The sequence below is a fragment of the Sminthopsis crassicaudata genome, chromosome 4 (genome assembly GCF_048593235.1).
Source record: "Sminthopsis crassicaudata isolate SCR6 chromosome 4, ASM4859323v1, whole genome shotgun sequence".
In the NCBI taxonomy this organism is placed as follows: domain Eukaryota; kingdom Metazoa; phylum Chordata; class Mammalia; order Dasyuromorphia; family Dasyuridae; genus Sminthopsis; species Sminthopsis crassicaudata.
Genome location: NC_133620.1, coordinates 192075981 through 192092662, shown reverse-complemented (window position 1 = coordinate 192092662; position 16682 = coordinate 192075981). Strand labels below are relative to the sequence as shown.

The 16682-nt window shown below is 32.6% G+C and overlaps 1 protein-coding gene across 2 annotated transcripts in view; it reads right to left on the bottom strand.

The window, feature by feature from the left end:
* Window positions 1-1428: 1428 nt before the first annotated feature.
* Window positions 1429-16682, bottom strand: part of LAMA4 (laminin subunit alpha 4) — a 174786-nt gene continuing 159532 nt past the window's right edge. For both annotated transcript variants that reach the window (XM_074310060.1, XM_074310061.1), the window contains exons 32-38: window positions 15726-15915; window positions 13558-13713; window positions 12462-12621; window positions 9285-9415; window positions 7881-7974; window positions 6784-6903; window positions 1429-1902 (exon numbers count right to left, since the gene is read on the bottom strand). In XM_074310060.1, coding sequence (XP_074166161.1) covers window positions 1757-1902; window positions 6784-6903; window positions 7881-7974; window positions 9285-9415; window positions 12462-12621; window positions 13558-13713; window positions 15726-15915 — 997 coding nt within the window. In that variant the 3' untranslated portion in view covers window positions 1429-1756. The remainder of the gene's footprint in view (window positions 1903-6783; window positions 6904-7880; window positions 7975-9284; window positions 9416-12461; window positions 12622-13557; window positions 13714-15725; window positions 15916-16682) is intronic.

Here is a 16682-nt window from a genome sequence, read left to right as displayed (position 1 = left end):
GATATAATAAAACAGTATATTCTATGTATGTATATACACATATTTGCATCATCCAGATTATTGCAATAATTTCCTTTGTGGTTTTCAGTCCTTCACACACACTGATAATTATACCATTCAGTTATTCAAGTTCATTCAATTCTCCAACTTCATAATGAATACTAAAGTACAAGCTCCTCAGACTGGCATTCAAAACCATACATTCAAGTTAGCTGGGTAGTACAGCAGAGAGATTGCTGGGCTTCAAGAAGACCCCAGTGCAAATCCTGCCTTAGATATTTCCTAGTTGTTTGATCCTGGGATAAGTAACTTAGATTCTGTAATGCCTCAATTTTCTCAACTGTAAAAAAAATAATAATATTAGCACTTTTCTCAGAGGGTTGTTGTGACGATCAGATGAGATAATATGGTGACTTCAACATGGTGTGAACACTCAATGATATTTATTTACTGCTTGCTTGTCTTATACCAATATTATTAATGAAGTCCAGCCATAATACTAACCCCTGATTGATTTTTAAAATAAATCAAGAAATACATGTGATAGAAAACAGAAATTTGTTTTCTGTTGTTCAGTTGATCTAATTGCCTTTTACTCTTTTCTTGCCAAATGGATTCACCCACTTGTGCCACAGTTCTAATTGTTCTTCCTCAGTTTCCCTAATTGGTCCTGTTTGATTTCCTTAATTGTTCTGCCTCAATCTCTTTACTTGCAAACCTCTTCCCCCCCCCCCCCCCCCATTCATGAAGACTGATATAACTCAGGGCTATTTGCTCCAAGGTTATAAATTATCAATGTGTAAACTCAGAAAGGGGGAATTCCAGACTTTGTGTCTATAGTCAGACACTTTCTTAACTCCCAGCTTGTTAGAATTTGTGGTCCTACCCCCCAACCTGTCAGAGCTGAGTTGATGGTTCTTGCCTGGAGATTCCCGTTCACCAGATTTTGGACTCTACTCCCGGGCCTTTGTTTAGCTACTGTGTATAAATATGTCATGGAGAACTCACATGGGCTGCTGGATGCTGGCTAGATGCTGGATTCTTGGAGATGAAAGTCTCATTCAGCCCTGGGACCAAATCATGGATCCATTTGGTCCCAGTAAATCTCTCCCTTTCAAGAAAATATTTAAAAAAACCTCTCTAATCTCTATTTTGCCTCAGTTTCTCTGGCATTACATACTTTCTTAAAGATTAAAAACTCTTTATATCTACTACAAACAACAAATATGACTATTTTCCTGTCAGAACAACAAAATTGTATTAATAAATTTATTGTCTAGATATATTCTTTAATATATTAGCAAATCTTTCCAAAATAAATAAAGTTTAGAGCAAAGTTTGGGATTGCATAAAGATTTTATAACATCTGCCTGAAAAATAATGATTAAATTAATCTCTCAGCACATTGAAAACATATACCATGACATGTTTAGAAACAAGGTTTTTATTTTATTTTATTTTTTACAGACAGGATCAGGACACCTTACCAACATAAAATAACTGTGCTGTCAGTACACAGAAGTTTAGCATTCCTTTGGTTTTCAACTGTAAATATTTAAGATCGAAAATGAACATTCAAGTGAGAAATCCTAAATACAATCCATCATCTCTAGGAGTTCATGACTCATTTAATCTTGTTCACTACATAGGTACTTCTGTTTAGAAAAAGAGATGCTGTTCTTTGTTGCTGGTAGGTCTTTTGTTTGTTCAGTGCTCTAAAGAACTTTGTACTTTGGTTGCTGCACTAGGTTTAATATTAGGCTGCTGGACAAGAATTAATGCTCACAGCACCACTGACCAATGCTGCTTTACTGAAGCTTACTGGACGTTCATCAATCACGAAGTTTCGGATACAGCCAGAGAAGGGTCTACCCATGGTCAAGCTTGGTGTCAGGAGAGACTCTGCAAGAATCAAGAAGAGGAATTATTTCACCCCAGTCCCAGATGTTTTTGCACTGTGAAAAAAATATAATGTTTCAAACAAGATCATGGTGATTTACACATAAAAATAGTAGCTAATAACTGAATTAGATTGGGCAGAATCTGACTTTAGGTCGTTAGAACCAAATAATAGAGAGATCCTGATGACGGTAACTACCCATCTTCCCTTTTCTGTAGACAGTTCACTTGTGAAACCCCAACTCTTAGGGAAAGTATATAACAGCCTCATAAAGTCCTTATATACTTGTAAGATTCAGATTTAAGAAAACTCAGTTAAATAACTGGTATTTTTTGGAGTAACTATTCTTTGAAATATATAAAATTTTGCCTTGATTTCTATGGTGACATTTCTATTTGTGATTCAATTAATTCATTTGTATCCAGGGCTCAAATGTTAATATTTGCATCATACAGTGGCCTTGCTTCTCACTCAGAGATTAGTTTATGGAATCATCTTGTATGGTGAAAATCTCACATTATCAAACTTTACTTTTTCAATATAGGATTGTCAAAACAGGTGTAGCTGGAAAGGAAGGAGGGGGTGGGAGCATGCTGGGATTTATAATTGTTAAATTTTCTATATGAGGATCAATACTTAAGAAATAAGGGCTTGATTTATGGTTTTATCCATTGTCTAGATTTAAAAACTCTTAATAATACAGATTAAACTTAAAAGTGTGTGTGTACATTTTACCCCTAGAGAGCCTTGTTGTTAAACAGTTACTAGTACACTCCTGCATAAATATTGCTTGAACTCAACAGGAGACAAGGTTTAGAGACTGAAATTATCACCAGACTTTGTCTAGTAACTACTACAATGGCTAATTGTAGCCAAAGGCTACAAAGGCTTTAATGATTGCTACTGCTTCTGCTTCTGCTGTTGCTCCTGCTGCTGCTCCTCCTATGACAACAACTACTACTATGATTACTACTGTTATTAACGCCACCACTATCATCACCACCACCAACAATAATAATTGGCATATGTATAGTGCTTTAGAGTTTGCAAAGTACTTCACATCCATTTGAGCCACATGAAACCCCTGGAACTTTTAAATAGAAATCAATATGTCTCAGAAAGTATCCAGACAGAACTGAAATGACTATAAACAATTGAATGTTAATTTTATTTTTTCTTCTCATAATACTCAGCTAAACAACTAATAATCTGGAGAAAGAGGAGAAGTAGGATTTCTACTTGAATAAAAGAAAATAGAAATAAAGACTTAACTGGCAGGAAAATTAATGATCAAAGGAAAAATATTTTTAAAGTTTCATGCATAAGTGATTCTTTTAGGAGGTAATCACTTTGAGCATGGCTTCAACTTCCTTTTTATTAGTATTTTGTTTTTTCTAATTATATATAGAAACAATTTTAAACACTCATTTAAAAAAATTGAGTTTCAAATTTTCTCCTTCTCGATCTCTCCCTTTCCCTAAAATGGTAAGCAATTTGATAAAGGTCACATATGTGCAATCATGTAAAACATTTTCACATTAGTCATGTTGTGAAAGAAGAAAAGACCAAAAGGGGAAAAACATCCATGCATCTTTTTTTTTTCAAAGAAGAAACAAGATACAGGCAAAAGTCAAGTCAAGGAAATCAAAGTTATTATAGCAGGGGGTTTCTAATTGATCATAATTCTAGGAAGATCAGCTATTAGCTTTCCTATTCAAAGAAAAAAAAAGATTATCTGTGATTTAGATTAAGAGGAGATTCCAAAATCCCACAAATTAAGGTGAGAGGTCCTACAAAAAAGTTTGTGGGAAGCAAGACCTCTAGAGGAAACAGCAAATTCACATCTACCATCTCATGTTTACTATGGAGATCACAGTAGCAGAATTAGATGTGGGGAGAAGAGCCAGCATTATTTAAATTGTTATCTCCTTTTTACTTTTTTTCTTTTTTGGGGGCCTAAGTATGAATTATGAGTATATGATGTGATTCCATTGTTAAAGTCTCAGCTGTGAATTTTCATGAACCTCTTAGACTTTGTACAGTTAATTTCATCTTTATATCACTCATTTTGAGTCTGATTCTGAGTCTGTCACTGAATTTTGTTAACTTTTCTGTTTTTATATTATTACCTCCAAGTTTGTGTTTTAGTCAGATTCTTAAATCTCATATAAAATATACATATTCATATGAGCTTGAGCCTTTTTTCTCTCCAGAGGATGAGATTTTGGATGGTAAACAAAGAAAGTGAAAAATGTCATTGCTCTGAATTGGGCACACCACAGGGGCCCAGTGGTATGTCATAGGGGCTTGTGTTAAACTTATTTTATTTTTATCTTAATTAATAATCTTTAAGAGAGCACATAAATCATGTTTATTAATTGCACAGGCATGATTAAATGAATTGGGAGCATAGAAACAATGTAAGGCAAAGCACCTTTGAGAGATTAGAAACATTCAGAAAATTTAAATTCCATTTAGGTAAAGCTTATTCCTTTGTTGTGTAGAGAAGTAAACACAGATAGAGTTTGGCATTGTTGATAAAAGTTGGAAGATACTTAAAAATTAGTAACTCAGAAAGGGGAATAGAAAATGGTCAGGACAACAAAGGGGACATCTTCATGCAATTGTTATAGGTTGACCAACAAAAATGAAGATACATATCCAGAGAGACCATACTGCATGTAAGTATGAGGAGAAATCCAATTTCTACTTAAAATTGCAATAGAATCATAAGATTCTAGAGAAGAAGGGGAATTTAAGAAACTTTAAAAAAAGCTATGAAATCCACATGGAAGTGAATTGCTGTAACTTGACATCTCTCTTCCATATACAAAGTATGAAAACCAATTACAGAATTAGAGAATACCAATGATAGAATAAAAAAAGATTGGCTGATTTAGAAACAGGTACATGATTTGGTTAAAGGCAAGGATTGTAGATTAGAGCATAATACCGATGAAAGATTTTTGTACATAACAAGCATTCAGCAAATATTAGTTAATTTGATTGGAAAAATAGGGTCTAAAAGACCAATAATATTTAGGGAAACTACTATTTACTTGGTTGTTTAGTCATATCTGACAATTTGTGACCTCATTTGGGGTTTTCTCCAGAGAGATACTGGAGTGGTTGGCCATTTTCTTCTCCAATTAATTTTATAGATGAGGAACCAAGGCAAGCAGGATTAAGTGACTTGTCCAGGGTCACACAGCTAGGTAGTTAGCTGAGGTCACATTTGAATTCAGCTCTGACTTTAGGTCACACACTACCTTATGGCCCCATTTTTTACTATTTTCCAGTAAAACTACTTGTGAATTTCACCTACAATATTTTCCCATTAATATTTTCCTCCCTTTTTTGTTTTGGGGACAGTGCCAGATAGGAACAGAAAAATCTAATATGATGATATATAGGAAATAGGATTATAAGCTTTAGCAAGTATGTATGTTTTTTTGGCATGGCTTTGGATTTTAAGCACCAAAGAAAATTGTGAAAGGTAGAAATAGTGTCAATTTTCTGAATATGCTAGAGTTATATTTCAGAAGAGAATTTTGGCTGCAAAAGGAAGGAGGTGGTGGTTGGATGATTTTTTTTTTTTTTAAAGCAGTGGAGTAGGGAGAAAAGGGCACATTTTTATACCTATATGTATCACTTTCACTAGCTTCTGAAATACTTATTTTTGTTTCTGCTGCTTTTTGGAAGACTTGGAAGGCAAAGGGAGCTCAGTGTTTCCAACTACAAATTTAGAAATTTATTGATGATTCTCACCCCCCACTCTCACCTCCCACCCTTTGTGCTCTTCCACTACTTTCTTAAAGTACTTGGGAAAGGTGAGGTGAATGCCTTGGAAGGAAGTAGTCTGTAATACTTTTGCAAGAAAATAGATGAAAAATCTTTAAAAATCCCTAATGCAAATGTTTAGAAAACTTAATCCTATGTCTGCTCTACTAGCTGCAACATTTATACTTAGGACCCAGAATTCAACTTCTGCCACTATTAATAAACATTTGAAATGAAAATAGGTATAAAGAAAATATAAGGTTTTGTTTGGTTCATAGGAAAGTTAAAAAACTCCAATCCTTTTTAATCTTTAAAACATTTTCTTAATACCATTCTAAAATATTCTGCATTCTTCATTGATTAGCTTTAGTGATGTTTATAGGATCACAACTGACAATCCCCTTTTTTGATTTTTTCTGCAGATGGATGCAGCTGTTGTCTCCATTTAATTGATTTTGGAGAAGGGAAAATATATGTCCTTCCCCTCCTCTAGTCAGTTGTGGGCAGTGACAGCAAGCTTAGGTGTATGTTTGTGTGGGGGGGTCCCCAAAATTCCCATGATTCTGGAACAGTTTACATGACTAATTTCTTCCTTAACTCTTGTTTTCAATGATTGGGGATGTGGTATTTTTATGGATTTTGCAAATATATATATATATATGGCAATGACGAGTAGTTAGGACAAAATATTTTATCTTAGGAATTTCATATTTTCTAGTTCTTTGTTAATTTTTCTGGATTTTGGGTACAATCTCACAACTTTGAATGCTAAGAAATGAAATTATAGAGTGTCCTTTGGCATTTTTGGATGAAGGATGAAAATCAATAACCAAGGGATTTTTAACAATGTAATGACAGTTGTGTGAAACTAGTTTTGGCATTCCCTCAATTGAATCAATAACACCATAATTGTACAATAGCTTCACCCATCATTCTAGTGTCTTCTCAGGCCCAAACTCCCTTTGATGGCCAACATTTTCCTGTAGGTAATGTTTAAATTCCTTGAAGGTAGGCAGCATTACATTTTTTTCCTTCTTGTCTTTGTTTCCTCAATGTAAGAGCTTAATACATGTAACCTTAATTCATTAACTTAAAAATCTTACCTGGAACACCTCCAACAAATACTGGTTCTCTGTGATCAACTGATTTTGGATTGAGGGGACCAACCACATGGTTGACTTCAGAATCTACATCCAGTTGAACCACATTGGAATCTCTAATAACTGAAATGCAATAAAAAAGCTGATTATAAAACATACCCAACAGCATTTACTTTGTATATAAAAACTGAATTTACTTTGCATATTATCTGTTATTTAGGATACTTTTCTTTCTTTTTATATATATTTATATAGGTGTCTACTGATGTATATATATATATATATGTATGTGTGTGTATATATATATATATATACATATATATATATACACACATTCATATACAAAATGACATATAAGATCTCATTGTTCTATAACAAAAGTTAGAGAAAAGTGGAATTGGGAGTGGACTTGAGTTTGAATTCCACTTCTAATACTTACTAACTGTGCCAGCTTTATCTCTATGAATTTGTTTCCTTATCTTTAAAATGGAGTAATAAACAGTGTCTACATCTGAATTTGTGACAAGCAAATGAACTAGGGATTTTGTGGGCTTGCTATCTGAGAAGGAAGCAAGGAGTGATATATTTAGAAATGAAAGTAATGGTTCAAAAAATTAAAAAATGAGGTAGTGTGAATAAAGTACTTTGTAAACCTTAAAGTTCAAGATAAATATTGGCTATTATTAGTATTATTAAAAATTTAAAAATGACATTTTTCAGTTAAGGAATAAGAAAATAATTTGAAGACTTTTCTCATATATTTTAAATTTGGAAAATTAAGTGTATAATTATAATGTATATTTTAAGGTAATTTTAACCATGCACTGAATTAATTTTAACCATGCACTGAATTAGATAGACATAACAATTAATAATATGTTTTAATTTAAAATTTAATAGTTTTGATTATAGTAAAAAAAGTATCATGAATATGCCATGATTCAAAGAATGTAGAATTAACCCTAGAAAAGATTGAGTCAATATATGTCTTCCTAAGTTATTTTGATCACATGATCATTCCATCTATAATATTGCTCAGTCTACATTCCACATAAATTTCAACATACATGAGTGTTTATGTCTATTCTTTTTTTACTCACCTGTTATTCTGTGCCATCTGCCATCACAGAGACTCTGTTTGGGTGTAACTGAAGTAGAAAAGTCTCTAATACCATTATTGACCTTTGTTATGACCTGTAAAAATAATATAAAATCACTTATCCACTTAATTAATTGAAAATTATTTTATATTTCATTTTCTCCTCAGATATACTTTGAATTTTCCATATTGAAACAGAATTCCTAATATATTGTATAACAGAAAAACAAAGATAAATAACCCATTCGTAGTTTCAGACAAAAAGATTTATTCTGTATTTGTACACTAGGGGACACTGTTTTGCCAGATAAGTCAAGTAATCTATATATTCAAGTCCCCAAGTGAGAAATCAAAATAGTGACAAATTTTAGGGGGGAAAAAAAAAGAAAGCATAGGGAAAGAATAGCAAAGACAGATAATAGATGACATTCTCTTATTGGAATTTTATATGATTTAACAGGAAAAAAGTATACGTGAGCTTAGATAAGCTATTTTATATATCTGATACATCATTGAAAATGTAGCTTTTTCTTTATTAGTGTTTATATGCAAGACTCTTAAGATTGTGTTAAATCATGTCCTACTATACTCTACTATCCCATTTGGGGTTTCTTTGGCAAAGATAATAGAGTGGTTTGTCATTTCCTTTTTGTGGTTCATTTCATAGTTTAGTACATAGTTTTCCTTAGTTCATTTTGTAGATTCAAGAGCTGAGGAAACCAGGGTATAGTTATTTTCCCTAAGGTCAGTTGATTAGGTTGGATTTTAACTCAGGTCCTCCTGATTCTAGGGTCCATGCTCAATATACTGTGCCAATTAGCAGGCCTGTTATGATTCTAATGTGATAATATTTTGTAGTAGAAGTCATTTTAAATTATAATTGAAAAGTTTCAGATTGCAAATCATTAAGAAGAGGATACAGATCAAATCTGGTGGTCTCTGGTAAAGAGTCTGATTATGTGCTTTTAGGGTCATAGTTTGTTTTATGAAACAGTACATTCACTTTCTTTGCTTTGACAAAATTCCTTATAGTTTTTTGGTGGAGACTGGGGGGAACAGGATGGGAGAGGAGTATTGTATCACTTTGCTATTCTCAAATATTAAATTCAAATACAACATTTATTATGCAGTCATCTCAGTTACCAGGGATCTCAGGTGCCACTGATACCCCCTCCAACAAACCAAATGTTTTGTGCAAAGTGCTCTTGTCATGTAGCTTTTATTGACAACAATATACTAAGGGGGGGGGGAACTTCAAAAGGTTCATTGGAATTAAAATGTTCACATTCAAATGTAATTTTATTACTTCTCCATTATCTTATTAGTATTTTTATTTCACCATTCCATAATAGAAATAATTTTCTAATCAAGAATCCAAGGATAGAAGATGTGAATAAGTTCTTACCTGACCGTTTTTCATGTGAACATTCAGGTACTCTCCATTCACACTGTGACCATGGACCAGGATTCCTGAACTACTTCTGGGACGAACTTCAAAGGCTATCTCAAACTTCAATCCAATATTGAAAGACTCATCTGTAGAGAGAAATGCTATCAATATACAGTCATGTAGAACATATTCCACTCCCCCCATGCTTTATTTGATTCTATGAGGTGTAGATTTTACATTTTATGATTTATTTAAAAATTTCAATACTCCAGTAAATATTTACAAAGTAAGTATTTTCATTATGCTGTAGTATTATGAACTGTGTTACTATAGGCAAATTACAGAACTTCTCCAAACCTCAGTTTTCAAATTTATAAAATGGGGATACTACTTGCTGTATCTCACAGGATTATCATGAGCTTAAATGAGATGATGTATATGAAGCAACTTTTAAATCTTAAGTGCCATATTAACATTAGCTATAAGCATCACTATTAAATTTATAAAGCATCACTATTCCCTGGAAGGAAGAGCTAGGTCGTCCAGGATATAGAGTGCTGGAACTGGAATAAGGAGTACTCATCTTCTTGAGTTCAAATCTGATCTTATATTCTTGCAAGTTGTGTGACTCTGGCCAAGTCACTTAACCCTGTTTGCTTCAGTTCCTTATCTGTAAAATGAGCTGGAGTAGGAAATATCAAATAATTCCAGTATCTCTTCTAATAAAACACCAAATGAGGTCATAAAGAGTTGGACATAACTGAAAAGCTTCTAAACAACAAGAAGACTCCCTGGAAATTAGAATTCAAAAATCCTCAGAGGCACACTCTCTCCTTGCCCTATATATGCCAGCTTTCTTTTTAAAAATTTGTTTACCAAAAATATCAAGAATATCAAGGGAACAAATGAAAAAGATGTGAAGGAAAATAGGCCAGACCAGATTTTAAGATTATTACAAAGCAGCAGTCATCAAAGCAGTCTGGAATAGATTAAGCACACAACACACAATAGTAGATGACTTTAGTAATCTAGTGTTTGGTGAACCCAAAGATCCAAGCTTTTGGGACAAGAACTGGTTATTTAACAAAAAATTTCTGAGAAAAATTTTCTCAGAAATTTTTCTGAGAAAACTGCTTTCCAGCTTGGCAGATGCTAAGTATAGATCAATATCTCACACTGTATACTAAGAAAATGGCACAATGAGTATGATTAAGACAAAAAGTGACACCATAACCAAAGAAGGGGAATAACAGAAAATGTTACATCTGTTGTTGGTGCAGGTATGAGCTGCTTCATTCAGGAGCACAATTTGGAATTATGTCCTATGGCCTATTACCTGTGCATATCTTTTGATACAGCAATACCACTACTAGGTTTGCATCCGAAAGATATCAAAGAAAAAGAAAAAGGACATATTTGTATAAAAATATTTATGGCAGCTCTTCTTGTGGTGGCAAAGAAGTAGAAATCGAGGGGCTATCAATTGGAGAATGGCTGAACAAGTTGTGGTATAGGATTGTGAGAATATACTATTGTGCTATAAGAAATGATGAAGGGGATGGTTGCAGAAAAACATAGGAAGACTTATGTGAACTTTTACAATGTGGAATAAACAGAAATAGGAGAACAGTGTACACAATAATTGCAAATTGTAATGATGATTAACTGTGAATGACTTAGCTATTCTCATCAATACAATAATACAAGACAATTCTAAAGAATTCATGAAGAAAATTATTCTTCATTTCTAGAGGAAAAAAACTGATAAAAGTCTGAATGTAGATCAAAGTATACTTTAAAACTTTCTGGGGCTGCGCGTGTTTGCAACATGGATAATATGGAAATATGTTTTATATGACTTCACCTGTTTCTCAAGGAAGAGGGAGGGGAAAAGAGAGAGAATTTGGAACTTAAATTTTTTTTAAAAAGAATGTTAAAATGTAATTGAGAAATAGTCAATAAAACAAAACTATATTGGGAATTTTTTTTGAAGTTTTAGAGCATATAAAGATTTTATGAAGACAAGGATTAGACAATGTTTTTTATGGTTTGAATGAAATAAAAGGCACAGAGATGTGAGTTTATGAGTGTAGTGATAGTGGGTAAGAAAGAGAAAATATAAAATTGTGTTCGGGTTAGGAAAAATTGTGTTCCCAGGCAACTGTTGATTCTTTGCAGTTGGGAAATCTTGGGATGTGGGTAGGAAAGTGAAACTTTGTTTCAGGAGGTGTCTTTGGAGTTAGGGGGCATAGAAGACATTAGTAAATTACTAGAGATGCTCAATCAGGAAACAAAGTTAAAGAAACTTTCTCATAGGTATGGACTATGGGATCTGTGGATAACTAGATAGAACCAAGTAGAAAAGGGGTGGAGTCTAATGGAATCAGAATTATTAAAGAATTAAAGAATAAGAATGACCAAAAAGGAGCCAAAAAAGCAGTAGAAGAGAGCCACTGTAGTCTGATGGAAACAGGACTGGGTTTAGAATCAGGTGATTCTAAATTCCAGTTCTGTCATTTAATTACTTGTATGACTTTTGGAAGACCTATTTAAACTTCAGTTTGCTCAACTGTAAAATGAGGGAGATGAACTTAATGGCTTCTAAGGTCCCTTTCGGCTCTAAATATATGATGTTATGTTCTATGATAAGAGCTAGAATCTTTTCAGTGCCAGCTCATAGTGTTTCATAATTCTAATTATCAGACTTTAAATTTTACTAATAAATATTCTAGTGAGTAAAGACAGGATTTGGTAGTGAGTTAACTTTTCTTTCAGATTTCAATCTGTTTTTCATTTGTATTAAGGTAAATTCATCCTCTTTTCTCACCCTGTTGATAAATGACTGTTATCTGCATGGTGTGGTTTTGATCGAGATAGTAAGGAAGAAAAGTTATAGTGATGGAAAGAGTCATCTTGGGAAGTTTGATAGGGAGTTTTGTGAAATTCTTGTCTGTAGCTCAAGTTATTCCTATCTAGCTGCTACCAATGAAGAAATGTTTCATAAGCCATATTATCTATTTATCTTCTTCCAACTTCATAGTATTTATTTGTTTCCAATTACATGTAAATATAGTATTCAAAATTTATTTTTATAAGATTTTGATTTCCATTTTTTCCCTCTCTCCTTTCTTCCCCTCATCTTCCCTAATATAGGAAGCAATCTGTGAATCACATAATTTAGCATCATATTACCTAGAATCACATATCCTCCTTCTGATGAAAAATATGTTCCACTTTCCATTGGACCTTCAAAACAAGGAGTCACACTGAATGTTTGAGAAGCTGTAGTAATTGAGGTCCCATTGAGCTGAAGATTGCTAAGACAACCACTGAAACTGTAGACTGAATTGATCTGAGGGAAGAAGAGATTAATGGAATATTAATTTAAAAAATCAGTTTTCTCATGTTTTCTATAAACACATTAAAGCAGGGGGGGAGAGCAAATATGCAAGGCTTACAAGAATTAAGGGAAAGTATCAAGGAATATTTGTATTTTACTTATTCAACTATTCAAGTGCCTGGTCCTATCTAATACAGCTGCTTTTTGTCTTGTCTACAGGCTATTTTCTTAAACTTTCATTGTAGATAAAATTTGGTATTAATAGTGTTAATCTGAGGCAGTTAAGTCAAAGAATTTTTCACACACTCATGAAGTGAATTAAATATTTAAACATTTAAGTATTCAATTTATTATGCTTTATTACTTTGCTGCCTGGCTTATCAGAAGTTGCTTATATATTTTGTATTTACTTGTTTCTCCTTGGTAGAGTGTAAGTTCCTTGAGGCAAGAATTGCTTCATTTTTATTTTAGGGTTCAGCTTATAGTGCAATACCAAATACACAGCAGGTGCTCCAAGAATGCGTGTTGATTAACTGAATATTGCTAACTATTCTTAAAAACAGCCATTGCTATTGTATGAAAATAAGGACAATAGTGCTTGTGGGCCATTCTGGCTAATCAAACATCATAGAACTTATTTTTTACATTTTATCTATTGATTGGCTGAAAGCACAATGTTATACAGGATGTAAAACTTGGACCTCTCAGATGTAGTAAACAAGTAGCCTTGCTTATCTTAGCTCCTGTCTCTGATAAAACAAATAATAATACTGCTTTCTCTAATCTGTCAAATGTGGTGAGAGGACAGAGTGGTGATAGAAGGGGAAGAATAGATAAAGTCTTATCTAGCTCTAAAATTATAACGCTATGACTCTGTTTATGTATATGTATGTGGTTTGCTTGGCACCTATTAAGTAATTAACAAATGCTTGTTGAATGACTGATTACCTGGACATTTTTAATAGCTTTTCCAGGAGCAACACCTCCCAAGTAAATAGGACCCTCAATTTTCCAATCAGCACCAGTTGGAGGAAAGCTTTCTTCTAGGACCCGGAGACCATCAATTATCAAACGACCACTGTTTTTTTCTCGAATAAATATCACCTTAATGTAAGAAAGTGAAAAATACCACAGGGACAAGGCTGAGGTTACATATAGTGAACAAAAAATTGCATAAGACACGGTTAAAATAACAAACATTTACTGTGAGATGAAAAAGCTTCATTTTGGTAAAAAACACACTACTCCTTTACATTTGAAGTCTTTTAAATGTATCTTACATTTTACATGGTTATATTTTCATATAATTAAATTAATTTAAATGTAAATTAATTTTACAAATATATCTATATTGAAGCCATTTATATTCATGCATTTTCTTACCTGGCTAATAATTTAACATGTAATTACATATGCTAATTCTCTATTTTCCTCTGTATTATCTTCAGCTGAAAAAAGCTTAAGTCAGATGGCATGGTATAATGAAAAGAAGTTCTAGTTTCAGACTGACCACTATTTCAATGTGTGACTTGAGGTTACAACTTCTAAAATTCTTGGTTTTCTTGTATGGCTTCTAAAGGCCAATAATTTATGGCCCCAGCTTATCTTTCCCTTGCCAATCTACACTACTACCCTTCCTATATTCTGGGGTCCAGCCAACTGGCCATCTTGCTGTTCTTCATACATAGCCTTCCATCTCTTATTTAAAATAAAGTATAATATACCTATGAATTGACAATTTCTTCTTTCAACATCTGGCTCTGCTTGAATCCAGATAAAATTCCTATAAAAACCTACCAGGTTTAGCACTCCCTCACACTTGTTTCCATTCCCTGATTGCTTCACATATTGTATTTTCTTTGAATAAAGATGTCTTCCTTTGCTTTCACTCTGCTAGCTCGGTTATCTTCTACTACATTTTGAGAAGAATCTTGAATCTCAGTCAAATTGCATCAAGATATCTCCTTTTCTAAATTATTTTGTATTCATTTACACCCCTCTAATATTTTATATATCCTCATATATGTACATATTGACTCCACTGAGAGAGTCTTTGTTGTCCCATCCTTAGCATAATGCTTTGTATTTAGTAAACACTTAATAAATGCATGCTGTTTGATTGGTTATCTTGGGAAATTCCCCATAGGGTACACTGCCTTTTTTGATGCCAGTGGTCCTACAAATCTTCACTAAATTTGATTCAATGTAGACATATGTAGGTATATATGTATATGTGCACATATGTATATATGTATGTACAGAGATATATACAATTATAAATCTATATATACACACATACCTGTGTACGTATATATGTATATACATGTGTATCTATGTATGTGTGTGTATGTATATGTATATATATATATATATATACCCATAGAAAGATAGATATCTATTTCAAAATAAGACTGCCCTGTTGCCTTCTTGGCTCCCTAAAGCTACACATTTGAGTCATTCTTCCAGCTTTTCAGTGTGTTTTATGATCTTAAAAATTGTATACTATTAATTTTCATCTTTTTCTCTTCATGTATTTGTGGAATTGACACTCATATTAATCAAACTCAGGATAGAGTGATTTAGTATTATAGCATTATTTCTATTAAGAATGCTTATTTCCAAGTATAGTATATAAAAAGTCCCACTTAACTCATCTTTGCATTTTTGTATTCAAATAGAACTATTATCTATACCACTTAATTTTGTCCTTAAGCATATACTGTTTTGTATGTACAAAATAGCTATTTCACTGATCCATTTCCACATGCCTTGCCTTTATGATTTTGTTTTAAATTTTTCTATATCTATCCTTCATTGTATCTTTGGACACAATAGATGTTTAATAAATACTTTAAGCAAAGAAAACGTTATAGATTTGACTATATCAAGTCCAGTGGAAATAAGAAATCTTATTTTCTTTGACTTCAATCTATGAATCAAAGGATAGGCCTTTGTCTCTTTTCAGATGCCTCAGGATTGTTTTATTTTAGGAAAATTTTTTTAAAAAATGTATGCTAGAATAGGGATTTTAACTTATACTCATATTAAACTATTAATGTCTATTTTTTTTGGTTCAAGATGTTTAATAGTCAACTAACTTTCTTTTTTCAACTTACATCATGCCACAATCCATCATTATACTTCTCCTGACTCCTAAGCTTCAGTTTCTTATGGCCAGCATTAAACATGAAGACTAGTCGTCCATGTGCCACAAAAAGAGTCATGAAATCATTTTCTTCTTGATCAGAGACATAGAAGATCATTCCATGGGCAGAGCGAGTTTTCAAACGAATAGAAAACTGAGACCTGGGAAATGAAAATTAGAAAAAAAAACTCTGAAAACTGGAATTTACTATAATTTCTGATCTCCCCCCAAAAAAGACATTTGTGTTGAGTAATTGACAGATGGTTGTAAAATTCTTAGAATAGAAAAATACTATCTAAATGCCAATTGGTGATATTAAAAATTGTCTTTCTTAGTAGAATTAATGAACATTTGTCAAGTAGCATTGAACGATAAATTTAATTCCTATAAACTTACCTTTCTTAAATGAAAACTTTCCCAATTAAGAAAATAGTTTTTCAGGTATTAAATTTTGGGCATTCAGTTCTTTGGAAAATATATTTGCTGGTCTAGTTCAAATGACAAGGAATCTCACACTTAAGGAGAAACACCAACTGGTTTATGAAGATTAGAGGATTTTGTTAAGTTTATGATTTTTCTAAATATTTCAGATGTGTTCATGGCTTCATTGATAAAAGCCTTGATTATTATTTTTCTTTTCTGAGCAACAATAAAACATATGATATGCATGTGTATATCTATTATATTTGTAGCTATAGTTATATTAATATATGTATATATACAAGCATATATAGGTGAATCTTGAACATAATTTGTTATTTCAATGATTTAGAGACCTTTTAGCTAAAGAAATCCTTTCTATCAATGTTTAGTTGTTTTTTAGTCATGTCTGATTCTTCATGGCTCCATTTTGGGTTTTCTTGGCAAAAATTCTAGAGTTGTTTGCCATTTTCTTCTCCAGTTCATTTTACAGATATAGAAACTGAGG